The sequence below is a fragment of the Bemisia tabaci genome, chromosome 4 (genome assembly GCF_918797505.1).
Source record: "Bemisia tabaci chromosome 4, PGI_BMITA_v3".
Lineage (NCBI taxonomy): Eukaryota > Metazoa > Arthropoda > Insecta > Hemiptera > Aleyrodidae > Bemisia > Bemisia tabaci.
This window is the reverse complement of record NC_092796.1, coordinates 13,964,962-13,980,702: the sequence shown is the minus strand read 5'-3', so window position 1 is coordinate 13,980,702 and position 15,741 is coordinate 13,964,962. Positions and strand designations below refer to the sequence as shown.

The 15,741-nt window shown below is 40.1% G+C and overlaps 1 protein-coding gene across 4 annotated transcripts in view; it reads right to left on the bottom strand.

Annotated features, from left to right (window-relative positions):
• mdu (mitotic spindle positioning protein meduse) overlaps positions 1–15,741 on the bottom strand; it is a 234,064-nt gene that overhangs the window by 140,456 nt on the left and 77,867 nt on the right. For 2 of the 4 annotated variants that reach the window (XM_072299379.1, XM_072299380.1), the window contains exon 2: positions 300–341. The exons of the other annotated variants lie outside the window; for them this stretch is intronic. In XM_072299379.1, coding sequence (XP_072155480.1) covers positions 300–341 — 42 coding nt within the window. The remainder of the gene's footprint in view (positions 1–299; positions 342–15,741) is intronic. 4 annotated transcript variants of the gene reach the window in all.

Below are 15,741 nucleotides of genomic sequence, written 5' to 3'. Positions count from 1 at the left end.
TTAATTCTGTCGAAATGTTCTGATTATATAATATTTCTGTGTTTTTGTTGGTCTTTTTCCAACGTATTTCAAATATTTTATCGCAAAGTGTATTGTATTTGTATGTTATCATGGCCCACAACCGATAGAATCGGCATGTCTCTTTCAAGAAGACCTCATACAGTTACACGAATTGCTCAGTTGATTGTACTCATATAATAAAACACCAACCATTTTTCACATAAGATTACTATTGATGTTGATATACTTTTGACCTAAGAATCAGATTAGCAATTTGATTAATGTGCAGGTTGTATTACCTGCAATTGAAGGCGTGGTAATTTGATTGTAATCGAACTCACCTGCAACAAAACAAAATAATGATTTAATTAATCACACGTACCTATTCAAATAAATCTACAAAAAATTGTTAACCATCAGTTAACTTTCAATAAATCAACATTTATGTTAGATTTTTCACTGTTCGAACAAAAAAGAATTTGACACTGTGGAATGAATAACGCATGACTACCTGGAAATATATTTTGAGTCTTATTGATTCATTCCTATGTATTGAGTACTTTATTACTGGTCACTCTAAACTAAGAATTTTGGCCATAGGATTTCATTGAACAATTGTATAGTTAGACCCTACGTAGACGTAACCCGTTTACGGCATCGGTTATAGTCATCTAGATCACTTTCTTTGTTCCTCGTAACTGCAGCACGATTTCGTGTGGGCCGCTCCTGTAATCAAGAGCCGAATTCGAATTTCGGGGCACCGAATTTACAGACTGTAAACCTCTCGCAAAATGGCGTCACCGAATTTCGGAATCGCCTCATGATGAGGTGACGAGACGTTTGTGGAATGGACCCCCACGCATTTGCACTATCCACTCCGCCAGTAGACGCAATTGCAGATATTACTCCACTACATGGACACTCCATTTCACTGAAATAGATCTAAGAGCAATGACACACTTACTTTGAATGCTTTTAATGAGAATAAATCGATGATCATCGATTTTTAGAACGTAAATTCAATAGAATCTACATATTAGAAATCTCCCTTTAGATTTATAAATTTGCGAGGAATTACGAGAGGCGGCAAGCTGATCCTGAGTAATTTAAAAAAAGGTTTCTGAAGAGGGTGCTTTGTGTGAAGAAAGAAGGGTACGAAGAGTATAACTTGTCTGCAAAAAAAGGAAAACCTGATAAAATTTTGAGTGAAAATAATAGTGAAAATGTTGGAAGAAGCTGTGATGCAATGCAATTACTGTAAGTGAAAAGTTAGAGGTCTGCACCAGGACACAACTTTCAGTGTTGAGAGTTGAGACGGAGAATTTTCGCAAAAAAATTACAAACATCACAAAGTGCAGATACCAGGAGCCATAAAGCACCAAAATCCGAATTCTATTAAAATATGAAGTTTTAGACCTTAGTTTTGCGGAGATGTCTTTCTACATCGTAAATAACAAAGAAAACAAACTGCTTCTAAACGGCTTTCTGATGAACGTTTGAGGACGGATTGTGGCAAAATTATGCAATTTAGGGCACGACAACAGTGGATGACTTTAACGGCCGAGGAGTTGATGTTTACTTTTGAAATATGACGAACTATAATGAGGGTCAGCGACTCAGCGTTTATCTCATCAAGACCGGTTTTTGGCGTTGCATATCAAAAGCCCGTTCTTCTCCGCTCACTAAAATCGCCGTGCGGAGGTGTTCATTGCAATTTGGACTTAACTCTTGATGCTTCGGTCTAGAAAAACAGTTTAGGTGATTTTGCCCACCTACGCTGACGAAGCAACGGGGCAAAATCACCTTAACTGTTATTTGAAACTTAACATAACGTAAATAAAGAAGTCCAAATGGCAATGAATATCTCCGTGCAGCAGATCTTTCTAAACGAGGGAAATGGGCCTTTATGTAATTTCTTCAATGAGTCTGTAGCGCCAAGAAATACAGATAAATGGACAGACTTTTCAAATCATTCTCTTTGCAATCCTGGTTGTCAACGCTAAAAAAGAGAGGGGAAAAAAATCGCCTGCAGACGCGGGCGAAATTTTTTTTTGAAAATACGTGATAAAAATCACGTTGATTCTGCGTTAAGTTTGTGGATTTTAATTTTTTTTTCCCCTGACTCGTGTTTTTAGAGCGGTTTCACCTGTCAAAAGTAAATTGATTAATCTATACCTTCAGGGCTGGATTAAGGGGGTGGCCACATGGGCCACGGCCCATGGCGGCAAAATGTAGGGGGCGGCAAATTTTGCAATCTTTTTGACTGTAGGTATCAAAAAAAGAGAGAAAAAAATCGGATTAAAAAGTGTAGTGATTTCCAATTTTGTCGTCTTTCGGTGATAAAATAAAAAACATCTTTAATTAGTCGAGTTAAGAGAGAAACCAAACACGCAATTTGACCTGGAACGGAGCGCCGAGCGGCGGCGCGGCGGTCGGCATGAAGCGCATAGCGCCTACAAGACTGAATGAATACTTCACGCATTGCGCCAACACAGTGGGGTCGGCGCAGCGGCGGAAGTTAAAATTATTAATCACACTTACGTTTGTTCTTTCATAATTTTTTCGTTCGTTTTGGCGCGTATACGTAGTATACCGCCTTTGCGATCGTTTCGAACCCTGCTCGATACAATAACCGAGTCCCTTAGTTCCTTACCGAAAAGTGACTACCGCGAACTTCTGAGATTTTCCAAAGCGTGTAAAAAGTTTATTTATCCATCAATAATTATGATTTAAAGTTGTTTCTCATTCTGGGGCTCATTAGTTTATGTGCAGTGAATACCAAGAGTCTACGTTACTTGGTTTTTTCAAAAAAAGCCTAAGAATGCGACGCGCTGATTTAAATTATGCATATATAAGCAGAATCAAGCGAATTGATTCGAGGATGGCTGAGCAGGTCGGCACTCTCGAAATGAGAATTTAACTCCTCCGTTTTGTTCAAAACGTTGCTTTGACAGATCTGTAACCTCGGTTATAATTTCCAAAAGTTGGTACCCGTGCTCTGATAGTGCAATCTGTGTAAGTGCAATCTGTGATGAGCCTCGAGACTCAATAGACCATTAGCTAAACGTGGCTCATACAGGAATCCACTTACCCCTCTCTTTCCCACGCTCCTGCTCACTGCGTCGGCGTCTCGACGAACAATAGCTTATGACGGTTGCCAAGCGATGCCGGGATCCTCAGCCCCTCGCAAAATTACTTACGCTTCATTAACCATTTCACCGTCACGCTAGGATTCGTCCAATTTTCAAAAAAAATTGTTTCGCGAGTTTTTAGCAATTTTTTCCTTACTCTCCGTTAAAACACGAATTAAAAGAGGTCTCATTCATAAAAATCGGCCAAATAGAAGAGAAGTTACAGTATTCGAAATCCGAAGAAATCAACAAAACTTCTCCAAACAAAAAATAAAATGAAGGGGGAAAAAAAGAAATGTATAAATTACAATTTAATATGATTGACCTCAGAATGTGACAAGCAATTCAATTATAAAAAGGAGAAAAAATTGAGTGAAATTACAAAAAATTAGCCTCTTGCAAGGGGCTTCCTTGTATGAGTTTTGACCTGAAGACAAGTAAATCCCGTTATATTATTAAAACGAAATTGACTCCATAGTTTAATGCCTTAGTTTCTTGAATACGATTATTTTAAGCACTCGATTTATATCAGCAATTTTACCCATGAGGTGATTTCCTGAGAGCTGATAATATCACGAATTTCTCATAGAGCCCTTCAAAAATGGCTTGCTTTTTGGGCAGCCGATTCGGCCATCAAACCGGGGTTTAAATGGAAGCTGATAATAACACAAAGCTCTGAGAACAATTTTAAGATGAGTATAGGAACGGTTTGTACATTACGAGGAGAGGCGGGCATTCTGTTCAGCATATGCTGAACAGACAGCATATTCTGTTCGATACATAAGTATTTTCACACGTAGAATTCAATTTTCACGTCAGGGAGTCGACATATTTTGATTTTTTCGATTTTATACGGGAAATTTATGGTTTTTCGGGATTGAAATTACTTACAATTGTTTCATGAAAAATGAATGCACCCAAAATGACTATAGCATTTTGACTTTCACATACCTACGTGCACTCACTAAATTGATTGGTAAATTCAAAGAGTGGGTACATCGACCTGGTATATCAAGTTTCTGCGATTTTTTACGGCAAATCGGTAGATTTTCGGGATGTGGATTGCTTACTTTCAATTCATGAATGAATAAAGCATGGACATGGTTGAGCTTCTTTGCATGAAAAGACGTTTAAAATAACAAAATCAAGACATATTTAATACAATTGCATTTATATCGAGTCAATTTCTTTTCAATAATATAACGGGATTTATAATACCGGTGATTTGGGTATTTTAACCCCAAAATACCTTTAAATCGACTTTATCTTCTAGGAATTCGACAGAATTTTTCCTTTCTTCGCTTAAATTTTTCCGTAGCACTTTTCCTCAAGAATCTGATAAGATTTTGCTTGAGGCGGATCTAAAAACTTAAATTTGTTCGAATAGCTTTCTAGATTCACAATACACGGTCTCGTCAAGGTGCGTCGTTGACCTTGCAGTGTTGGATCGTGAATTCTCCTGTTGTGCTGCTTGCCTTTTTTGAAATCTCTGTAAATGAAAACTAAAGGGGTTGATATGTGCGAGTTAATGACGCGCCTTATCAACACATTGTGTTGGAGTTCACTGCTTGTTTTATAAATGGAAGGCCTTGTCCAAACAAGGATGGGTTTACGGAACTGAACTTTTGTTAGTGTTGACAGGGTTTTCACAAAAAATGTGCCGAACGCGAGTAAACGCGTCTCCTGCACCCCTCCCCCACCGGCACGTTCATTTGATGGTTTTTATAGATCGTATTCGACAGATCACACAGGTGAGATTATATTGATATCGATTGGTTCAATACGTAGCCACAGCCTCAAAAGTCAATTTAGAAATCTGAGGTAACGAGTCTTATGTGATCGAATTTTTATTCTCTCGTGTACCAAATGGCAATGAAAAGTGCAATTGTTAGGGTTTCTCTCATTTTCAGCTTTTCTAATTTGGATCCTAAAAAATTTGATTGAGGTTATGTCCAACTGTTTTGAACCAAACGATACGTCGCACCACTGTCGAATAAGATCTATGGCATCTCCTTGCGCGGAAACATTCTTTAGAAACATTAAGTACCCTAAATATTCTTACCTCAAGGCTCCGTTGGACGTCCGAATATTTACCTTTGGGGGCCTCTTGTGTATTTCGGAGCGAGACGGCCCCGGATGATTTGAATGAAAGTAGGTCTGCTGTTGAACAAACTAATTCGGCGGTGGGACGAGCCAGGGCTAAGCCTTGATTGGAAACTTGGAGTGCGGGTGCCAGGCAGGGCTTCACCGTCGTGCTCTGGGACCCAACAGTAAGCGAATCTCGACTTGAGCCATGGCCAGTTTGTTTCATTAGGCACTCTGTGACTCACAAAGAGATTTACTTACTGGTGTCTTGCTTAGTATGGAGTATGTCAGTTCACTCGCTCTCATTGTTTGTACAAATTCTGTTGTGCAATTGTGTACACTTGGCGCGCGCCGTTGTCTTCACTGCCGGCCGGTCGGGCGACGGCGACCACAGCCCGGCATGGGCTTGACATTGACTGAGTTCATTTGACGGACGCCTTGTCTCAAGTCATCGTACTTGTCTTCTTCCCACCCTGTGCTGCTGAGGCAGAACGTCGCATGAGCATTTGTGTATAGACAAATTTTGTCCGGTAAAATTTTTATTTTTGAAAAAAGTAATGAAGCTTTTTTTCTGGAAATTTTTAGAGGAGCCACACGTACGTAAAAAGTGAAATCCCTGAAAATTTGATAATACCCCAATTTGTTGAATGAATAAGAAAGAACAATGCTACATATTTAGCTACAATCCAAAACACAACAAATGCAGTATATGACCGTTTTCTTATGTTCGATACCTCAACCAGCCAAAATTGGCATTTCTATATATATTTATTGAATGTCAGGTACATTTCCAATTAAATTTTGGTGGTACCGCAACATTTTGGTTATTAACCTGATTTTATTGGGGTACTACCACGATTAATTGAAAAAGTTCAAGTTGGAACTCTTTTCCTAACTCTTTTTCCCCAAAGCAGATTAAACTTCGAAATGGTACAATCCTCCGTCCTTTCCGAGGGCGATCTCTAACTCAAAATTGGATGCAGAACTCAAGTGTTTAGTGCCCTTTCTCTTCATATTTTGCTGTTGAGTGGATTCCAATATTACTCCTCTCTTTGCTGGTGAGGTAGCGCTAGTTCTCCAACTCTACTAGAAATAATTGATCTCAGTGTTGGAATTATTCGCAAAATTATTTGTTTTTCTATGCCCGTATTTTGCACTGGAAAAAAAAACACATTGGATCTAGAGTCCAGACTCTTGAAAACATTGACAAGAAAAAGGACTCTTGATTCAATCAGATTTAAGCTAGCTTAAATCAACAGGAAATCCGCTCAAATTAAAAGGCTTGGTTCTTGATTTAAACTTAAATCTGATTGAATCAAGAGTATTTTTTCTTTTCGATGTTTTTGAGAGTCTGGACTCTAGATACAATGTGTTTTTTTCCAGTGTGTCCTTGAAATATCTCTTCGCTTAGCCGAGTCTCTTTTTATTAAGCTAGATGGATGCAATGAAAAACTCATTGCGCAGGCACAGAATCCCCCCGTCCAAATGTGAGAAAAACTGGTACAGAATAAGTATAACGGATCGGCCACATTTATGGTGGATCTTGTTATTATCCGTTCATCCGCGCTTTATGACGCGGGTATAATGGTACTAATGGACGGAACGTGGCGGTGTCGCGATTTTCAAATATTCCTACGGATTGACCTACAGACACAAATGAAAAATTTCCGAATATTCACGGTGACCCTGGCAGCGTTGAGATGCACTACGATCCTTATCGTCTTCTCAAGCCCAATGCTCAGATTTAGCGAGGAGTCACCTCTGCCACCAACTAGCGTCCTTCTCCTAAGGCAGTGATTACAGTAAAATGTCATGATACGAGTGGAACAAATTACGAAGGTTAATGGGTTGCTTTTGTTGATAAGGATGCTGCTCCTGAGAAAATTTATCTGTGTCTGGGGCATTTTGTGAAGTGTGTGGGCAAATAGAAGAACATCGGTCAGTTTTTCGAAAATCAGTTGGCTAAACGTATTTTCAAAAATATTAGGGATGTTGGACTACTTACCACGAATCACTTTATGCTGAAAGCAAAGTGATTTTGAATTTACCGGCCAAGAATGCATTTTTCGTACCATTTGTGATAAATTATCAAAATTCAATTGAAATTCCGTCTTTTAGAACTGCTAGTCTGCTCATAACATAATTCACCTTCATCAAAATAAAACGACCATGCACGCCGTGCCACTTCTTCATTTTTTCTGAAATATGTCAGGTTATTTTTCTTAATCTGGCTTTCAAGTCTCTGTTAAATATCTATTCACTAGAGAAATTCAGAGATATTTTATTAGATTTTACACAATGTCTGGGATTTTTAATCATTCTGCACAAATCGCTTTGTACTGAAACCAAAGTGATTTTGAGGTTTTAAGGGACGAATGCATTTGCTGCACCAATACTGATTATTTATCAAAATTCGACTGAAATATGCCTTCGTCTGCCAGAACTGCTCTTAGCATACCTCGTCTTCATCAAAATTAAATGGTGAGGCCACGCCGCTGCTACATTTATCCTGAAATGGTATACGTTATTTTTCTTAATCTAGCGTTTAAGTCTCCGTGAAAATGTCTCTTAATATGACAGATCAGCCAGAATCAGCCAGACTGCGTTCTTTGTTACAAAATATCTCTAATGCTTCACTTTTTTAACAGAGAACTCCCATGCAAACTCTCTGTGACTATACCCTAAATTAAAAAAAAATACTTTCACAAAATTTGAAGTTTTAGAAAAAGAAAAAGAAACAAAAAACCAGGAAATCAGGGAACATCTGATATAGTTTGTTGAATCCAGTTAACTGTTAACTACATATAATTGTTTTAGAGGTCCAGTCGCTAAGACATGAGTTGATTGTGACAAAAGGGCTCCAAACAACAACGAAACCTCTTCAACGATTTGCGAAAAAAGTTACTTAGTGAAGAGTCTCTTTGTCTCTCAAAAGAGACCGTATGGCAACTGTGCGGCATGCAAGAATACGCTAAATAATTACAATATTCTTAAAAAGCGTTGTCTTTCTCAATTTGCGACTAAGAAAATTAGTACTTATAAAATTTTATTATTTTTAACTGAACATGAATTAAAAGCCATTAGTGGGCAATGCAGTGACTCATAATGTCACTATTCATAAACTAATGATTGGGATAGATGAGCTGCATAAACTATCACGACACTAAATGCCGCTAATGCGAATTATTGGGTGCAGAATTAGCCGCCACAGTGTTCTCATCTGACTACCCGATTGGTTCCGAGAGCATTCTAGTTCCAGTTATAACCCGCTCCCCCCCCCCCTTCTTAGCAGTTCCTCTTCTACGACCGCTAACTCCACTCCAATCAAGGTGCTTCGGCGCGACCTAACCTCCGCCCAAATCGGAGCGATCCGCGAACACCGTCGCTCGGCGATGCATGATTTATGACTCAATATGCTCATCAGGGGCAATAAAATTGCCCGGCATCATTTTCATCGCCAACTTCAACGGCTTCGTTTATGACGCCGTTCATAAGCGAAGCTGACAATCTTACTCAACCCGATGGAGTTCGAAACGCGGTTCGCCTCACATCGGGATTGATCAATAACTCACGGGGAATTTATTGCATATTTTCCGTTGAATTATCGATCGCGGATCTTTTTGGAATAGCGAAGGACAGTTAGCTCGCTGGGTCTTATCTTACCTCTGTTCGTCTTGTATGTAAAAAAAAAAAAAAAAAAAAAAAAAAAAAAAAAAAAAAAAGCATTCACCTGAGAATTCTCTTGTGGCGTCGTTAATTCATAAGTTCGTGCAATAAATTCACGATCGACTCTTAGGAATGACGTCACACTCATTGTTTCGCTGTGAAATTGATTATATCGAGTATTTTTTTTTTTATTTCCGTTGTGTATCGCAGTTAGGACGCCTGAAGTTGAAAATTAAGTTTATCCTACTTTATTGATATTGGCAAAGATTTTAAGAGAAAATTGCGGAAGACCATCGGTGAAAAGTGCTGTAAATTCAAAATTAATTGAGTGTATTGCTGATTATGCTCTATTAATCAAATTCATCCAAAATGTATTCATGCGTTTTCTCTTGTATAATCTAGATGAATCTAGCCAGGTTTAGCCTGACCTTTCACACGTTACCTGTACATAATTTACCACGCAAGGGTGTTTTATTATTATTTTTCCAAAAAAGAAAATTATTGTATTATTAATATTGTTATATAAATATTATTAATACAAGAAATTGGCGATATCATGTTATGAAAGTGCGTGTATGTACAATCCAGAGCGAATTCATGATACAGTTTTGAAACAATTATTTGGTTTAATTCTAAACATAAAGATCATAGATAAAGAAATAAATTAACTATGAAATCATGAAATGTGCCTTGACTGACTTTGATTACATCGTCATCCATGACACCGTGCCATCAAAATTCAATTTTTCATCAAGTGCAAATGATCTTTTTTACCACATAAATTAGCAGATATTAGAGGCAAATCGACCAGCTCACGACCAAAATATCTAAGAACTCACACTGCACCAGAAAACAAATCGCTTCTCAGTTTGATTCGGATCCAACATGAATTTAGCGCACCCTTCACAGAGAGCAGACAAACTTCCTCCATTCCCTAACAAAGGAACGCACGCACGATTGCAAGGATGCAAAATTGTTCCCCCAAAAATTCAATTTTACAAGAACACGATCATGCAATTTGTTTCCAAAATTTTGCTGATGTTAGCATGCAGTGAAAGGGAAAGTTCATAAAATTTTAAATTAGAGGGGCCCAAAAATCCTCAAAGAAAAACCCCAATGATCAAGTGGAAATTTTGCAACCTTGAAATGCAGTTACGCTCTTTCGTTTAGGGAACGACGATTTACGCTCACGGTCAATCAGCCGGTAAGTGCTCACTTACTGGGCACCTCTCGCATGAAGTGACCGGTCCGGGTGAGCCGCTAATGGCGTCGGTCATGGCTTAATTAGCATCTCTTTTGATGCACCCGAGATTTGCCGCCTTGACATGGGTGGCGAATTGGTATGACATGACGATGCTCTGTGTCTAAATGCTTCCCCCGAAAACACCGCATGGAAAATGCCCGTCGGGAGACTGCCGCGTTGAAAGATGATTTCCCTCTATCTCGGGGAGCTGTAACCTTGAATTCAATGAGTTGGCTGTTAACTTAAGACTTCCATTAGGTGTCTGATTTCATGGAGCTCTTGTAAGCTAAAGGAATTTCCGATTCTATACCATTTTAGTTTGTGTAAAATTTGAAGAGACTCACGATGGTGCCACGGATTTTTCTTAAAAGAACTTCCAAGCTCAAAAAAAGCTCATCAAGTTGTGACCATAGCAAGGGGAAAGTTGCTATAGGGAAGTCTCATTTTTGCGAAAGGACGCTCATAAATGAACATTATTGTCCTTGTTAGTTTGATATTGGAATCGAAGGATTACACCGGCATTTTCTTAGTGTTTTTCGCGTTGAGCGATTGGCTGTCTTTATAGGCTCTAAGAACTCCATAATTCAACATGTCCGATTGTCCGTATACTCTTCCTATATAGGTACTCTAGTTCTAGCCGCACAGGTTCTCGTTGATTTTCACATTCATAAACGTCACTCCTACAGCGCACTCTGACGCTTTGCGACACCTGAACGTCACATGCACCCATTTTCCCAATGGCTATACGACAACTCACTGACAACGCAACGTCTCCTAGTCTATTAGTCTAGTATTATAGTTAGTCTATTGCAACCTCCTTTGTCCGTCGCGATCACTGTCTCAACTAAGAAGATCGGTCCATGGTCCCTTTGTCACCTTTGTCATAGATTTGTCTATCAATTTCAGTAATTAGCCCGCAGGGAGTATCCACACGGAGAAAAAAACTTCGTGCGTGGGACCTGAAGTTTATGTCTTATGGATCTCTGGTGTTTTCGGATTGAGCATCTGAACACTTAAGGTCCAGCTGCTGAGGTTTGGATCACACATCTGAAACTTCAGTTCTTACATCTGAAGTACCTCAGATGTGAGAACCGAAGTTTTTCGGATGTGAAAACTGAAGTACTTCAGATGTAAGAACTGAAGTTTTAGATGTGAGATCTGAACCTCGACAGCTAGACCTCAAGAGTTCAAATGCTCAATCTGAAAACTTCAGAGATCCATAAGACCTAAACTTCAGGTCCCACACACGAGGTTTTTTATCTCCGTGCAATACAAAACTTGTTTCGGCAGCCACCCCTCCGACATTCTTTGCACATGCGGATTCTAAATTTCCCGGAAAGCTACCTTGTGCCGCACTTGTGCATAAAACGATTTCATTTTCAAAAAGGGGAATGAACCCCGCGCGGACCCTGCACCGGGCGGCGCAGCAGAGCGACGCGTCTTCGGTCGGCGATGCGACCTTTAGCATCATAAAGAGGAGCATGAAGTAGGTGAAATCGTGAGAATGTAATGAGCGTGGTATGAGCGGGCGGTGGGAGCCCCTTGCGTGTGAAACTGTAAACCAAGAACAAATAATGCAACGAAGCGGGAGCCAGAGCGATAAAAAGAAAGAAACCGAGAGGAAGATATGTTGCGAACAAATGCCCCGTCTCCGGCTCAAGCCGAGGATTCAATGCCGGGTTCCGTTCCTCGCCGAATGACGAGCCGACAAGCGGACGAGCGGACGAGCGCCGACGTCGACGTAGACGCCAACAATGACGCCGACGCGCTGTGCGGGTGATTTGCATCGCGAAATCCACCTGCGCGCCCGGGAATGGACGTCCGCCAGATCCGCGGATTTCCCGTCCGATTCGCGATCCACACGCTCAAGAAAACTTGGGATACCGGAATTTTTGATCCAGTTTGGGGAGTTCTTGCATTCGTGGCGGATTTGCAATGAAGATGTTGCATGTGTGAGGAATTTGCGATTTGACTTGTGATTATTATGTCAAAGTTCGCGAGGAACACGATGGTGCCACTGGTTTTCTCTGAAATCAACTCCCGAGCTCAAAAAAAGCTCTCGAGTTGAGGTCAAAATAGAGGGGATGTCCCACGCTATCCTGAGACTGAGAGTCCACCTCTACATCAAGACGAACTCTCCATGCAAAGATAGGGAGCAAGTACATAAGCAGGGTTGCCGTGTTTTCAGTTTTGGAGTCCCCGAACAAAGTGGCAGCCCTGTCAATGTATTTGCTCCCTATCTGCGCATGGAGAGTTTGTCTTCATGTAGAGGCGGACTCTCAGAATAGGGTGGGATATCCCCTCCATTTTGGCCTCATCTTAAGAGCTTTTTTTGAGCTAGGGATTTAATTTCAGAGAATACCAGTGGCACCATCGTATAACTTGCGAACTTTTACATAAGAATCAATAGTCAAATCGCAAATTCCTCACCAATGCAACATCTCCATTGGACCGCGTTAAGCAGAAAGGAACCAAGCCGCGTCAGCTATTGCCAAATAACTGGGCAATTTAACTTTTTACAGCAACACGTTTGTGCGGATTTCTTTGAAAATTTTAAGGAATTTGCTTCTTATTATGTGGAAAGTGCACTGATATTTTCACAAAAGTCCGCATTACCGTTTTCATTTAGTGTGGTAAATTGCCCAATTTAGTGTGGCAATGGCTGATGTAGCTTGGTTCCTTTCTGCTTGACACAGACTAGTTCAAGTACAGCTTCCGGCGTAAAATTTCGTGAGTAGCACGATGGTACCACTGGTTTCCTCAGTAATGTATGCATGCGGTAATAATTCGTTCAAATTTAGATCTTTGACTCGGCTGACTCGCATCACATCGATGAAAAACTCCTTCAATTAGGAGGATATGCAACAGTTCTTGTCACTCCTGGATTTCATATTCGAAAAAAAAACCCGCTTAATTATTTTTTTTGTTTCCAGTTGTTATCACCTGTTTGGTAAAAATACTAGATAGTTACTTAAATGATATGTTTACATTAAAGTCTGTTACTCCAAACTCGTAATTTCCGGCGAAAACTTCGTACATGAGAACTGAAGTTCGATTACAGAGAGATAAAATACTTCAATGGAGATGTTGCATGCGTGAGGGATTAGCGATTTTGCCATTGATTCTCATGTAAAAGTTCGCGAAAAACACAATATGCCACTGGTTTTCCCTGAAATCAACTCATAAGCTCATAAAAAGCTCTCAAAGTTGAGGCAAAATGGAGGGAATATCCCACGCTATCCTGAGAGTACACCTCTACATCGAGACAAACTCTCCATGCAAAGATAGGGTGCAAATACATTGACAGGGCTGCCACTTTATTTGGGGAATCTAAAACTAAAAAATGGCAACTCTGCTAATGTATTTGCTCCCTATCTTTGCATGGAGACTTTGTCTTGATGTAGACGTGGACTCTCAGGATAGCGTGGGATATCCCCCCCATTTTGCCTCAACTTTGAGAGCTTTTTTTAATTGGGCGTTGATTTCAGGGAAAACCATGCAGTGGCACCATCGTGTTTCTCGCGAACTTTTACATAAGAATCAACAGTCAAATCGTAAATCCCTCACACATGCAACATCTCCATTTTATGGATCAAAAAGTAGGCGCTCTGTGAAAAATTAAGTTTTTGCTAGTGTACTAGACGCGCCATAGACTATCGAATAGCTTTCGTTGGGCAAGTCCAACCACCGGCGTTGTTACAAAGTTGCCGAAGCCTTTATCCTCTTGTTCCGGCAGGCCGGGGTCATCGAGTCACGAGCGATGAAAGAACGAAAAGGAAAGTCGGGAGAACAACGAAGCTCGAAATCAATCATAAAAGCGTCGTCGTCTGTCGTAATCAATAAAAGCGTGGCTCGATTCAATTCGGGCTCGTTTAGGTTTATACGCGGATGAGTGGCCCGGCGTAAGATCGATCATCGATATTTCCCATTTGAAGCTGCGGTAAAGAATCGATTATGAAGGTGCTCGTTGCGAACACCCTGTTATCGACCTTTTTCCATATGTTTAAAAAAGGGGATCAATCGATTTATCGCAAAGCACCGGATGACTCCCCGACTTTAGGCCCGCGGACAGGTGAAAACGATACTCCCCAATCAACGATGAATCACTCATCACGCGCCCGCCCGCATCCAGACCTCTGGCATATTGTCGTGCTATGAAATAACGGCGTATGAACCTTTACACGTTGCCAGATTTCCTTAAATACAAACCGAATTTACTGGGAAAATTATGAATATTTTTCTTCAAAGTTTCCGGACAATTTAGTTCGCAAATTGATCTAAAATATCTGAATACTTCAAGGAAAAACATGAAAAACTTTCCTAAAAAATACAGGTTTTATCCGGGGAAATTTGGCAACTCCAGAATGTTCGTATGGAGTTTTTCCTTCGCGCAGCAGTATCGCCTGCCGTGCTGAGGTAGAACGTCGTATGAGCCTTTAAACGTTGCCAAATTTCCTTTGATAAAATACAAATTCTCAAGAAAATTTGAGGACCTTTTCCTTTGAAATTTTTACAAAATTCTATTCGCTTTCTAATCTGAAGTAAATGAAAATGTCCGAGGAAAAATATTCATAGCTATCTTCAAAAGTAGATATTTGATGTAGGAAAATAAAACAACAATGGAATGCTTATAAGATGTTTTTCCGGCAGCGTGCTTCTAGCGTGCTTTCAGCGTAAGCCACTGTACTGTTGCGTGAGCCTCTCGGTGCCCGTGAATCGCATCTGATACTGGAGAGTGCTTACTGCTGTTTTTCGTAGTATGGTAGGGCTGCGAAGGAGTTTTAAGTGCTATGAGCAACAGAACATTTACCTAAATATGAGCTTTGGGGCTCATAAGGTTACATTTTGATTGCGGCTCATGCTAAGGTATACCTATACTGCTGTGTTTCATGGTACAACAGTCCCTGCGGTGCTTAGTCAGTTACCTAAGTCAGTTAGGAACTGTAAAGTTACAAACTAATTCCTTATAACCTTATAAAGTGTTCCATAGAAAACAGAGTACACAATTGTTTTCTATAATAAAATGTGTGTGTTTTTTTTTAGCCAGCGCATATCATTCAAGAATGTTGGGAGATCCACGTCCGACATTTACTTAGCCTGTTAATAATATGACCTAGTACATATGTATTTTAAAGAAAATGCAATGCCGAGGTGCTCATACTTACGCTCTAAAGCCAAGCGACTTTTTCAATTGAAAGTATTTCAACCTACAATTGCATTGGCGTAAGGAACCATTTGTCAGGTAATCCCGCGTAAAAATAGTTTTTCCATGCTGCTGGGTGCATGCACTCTGTACTCGTGTAGATTCTTGGCGCAACGTTTAACGACTAACGAGGAAGACGAAATTCAGAACCAGGTTAATTATCCAAGTGAGTTGCGTTGAAGTTGAATGTTCGGTGGCTTGTGGCGAGGGAAAGCGGAAACTTCTCGAAAAAATTGAGCGTTCACTCCGAGGAGGAGAAAATTTACCAACGAGTGCTCATCAACCCGAGTTTAGTGCCACCAGAATCTGGGCCAAATCTAAATCATGACAAAATCACTCTTAAACGATTGAAAGAGACGTTCAAGTCTTAGTCCTTCCTCAAGTATCAGCCTCTGATTGGGTACCTTGTTCTT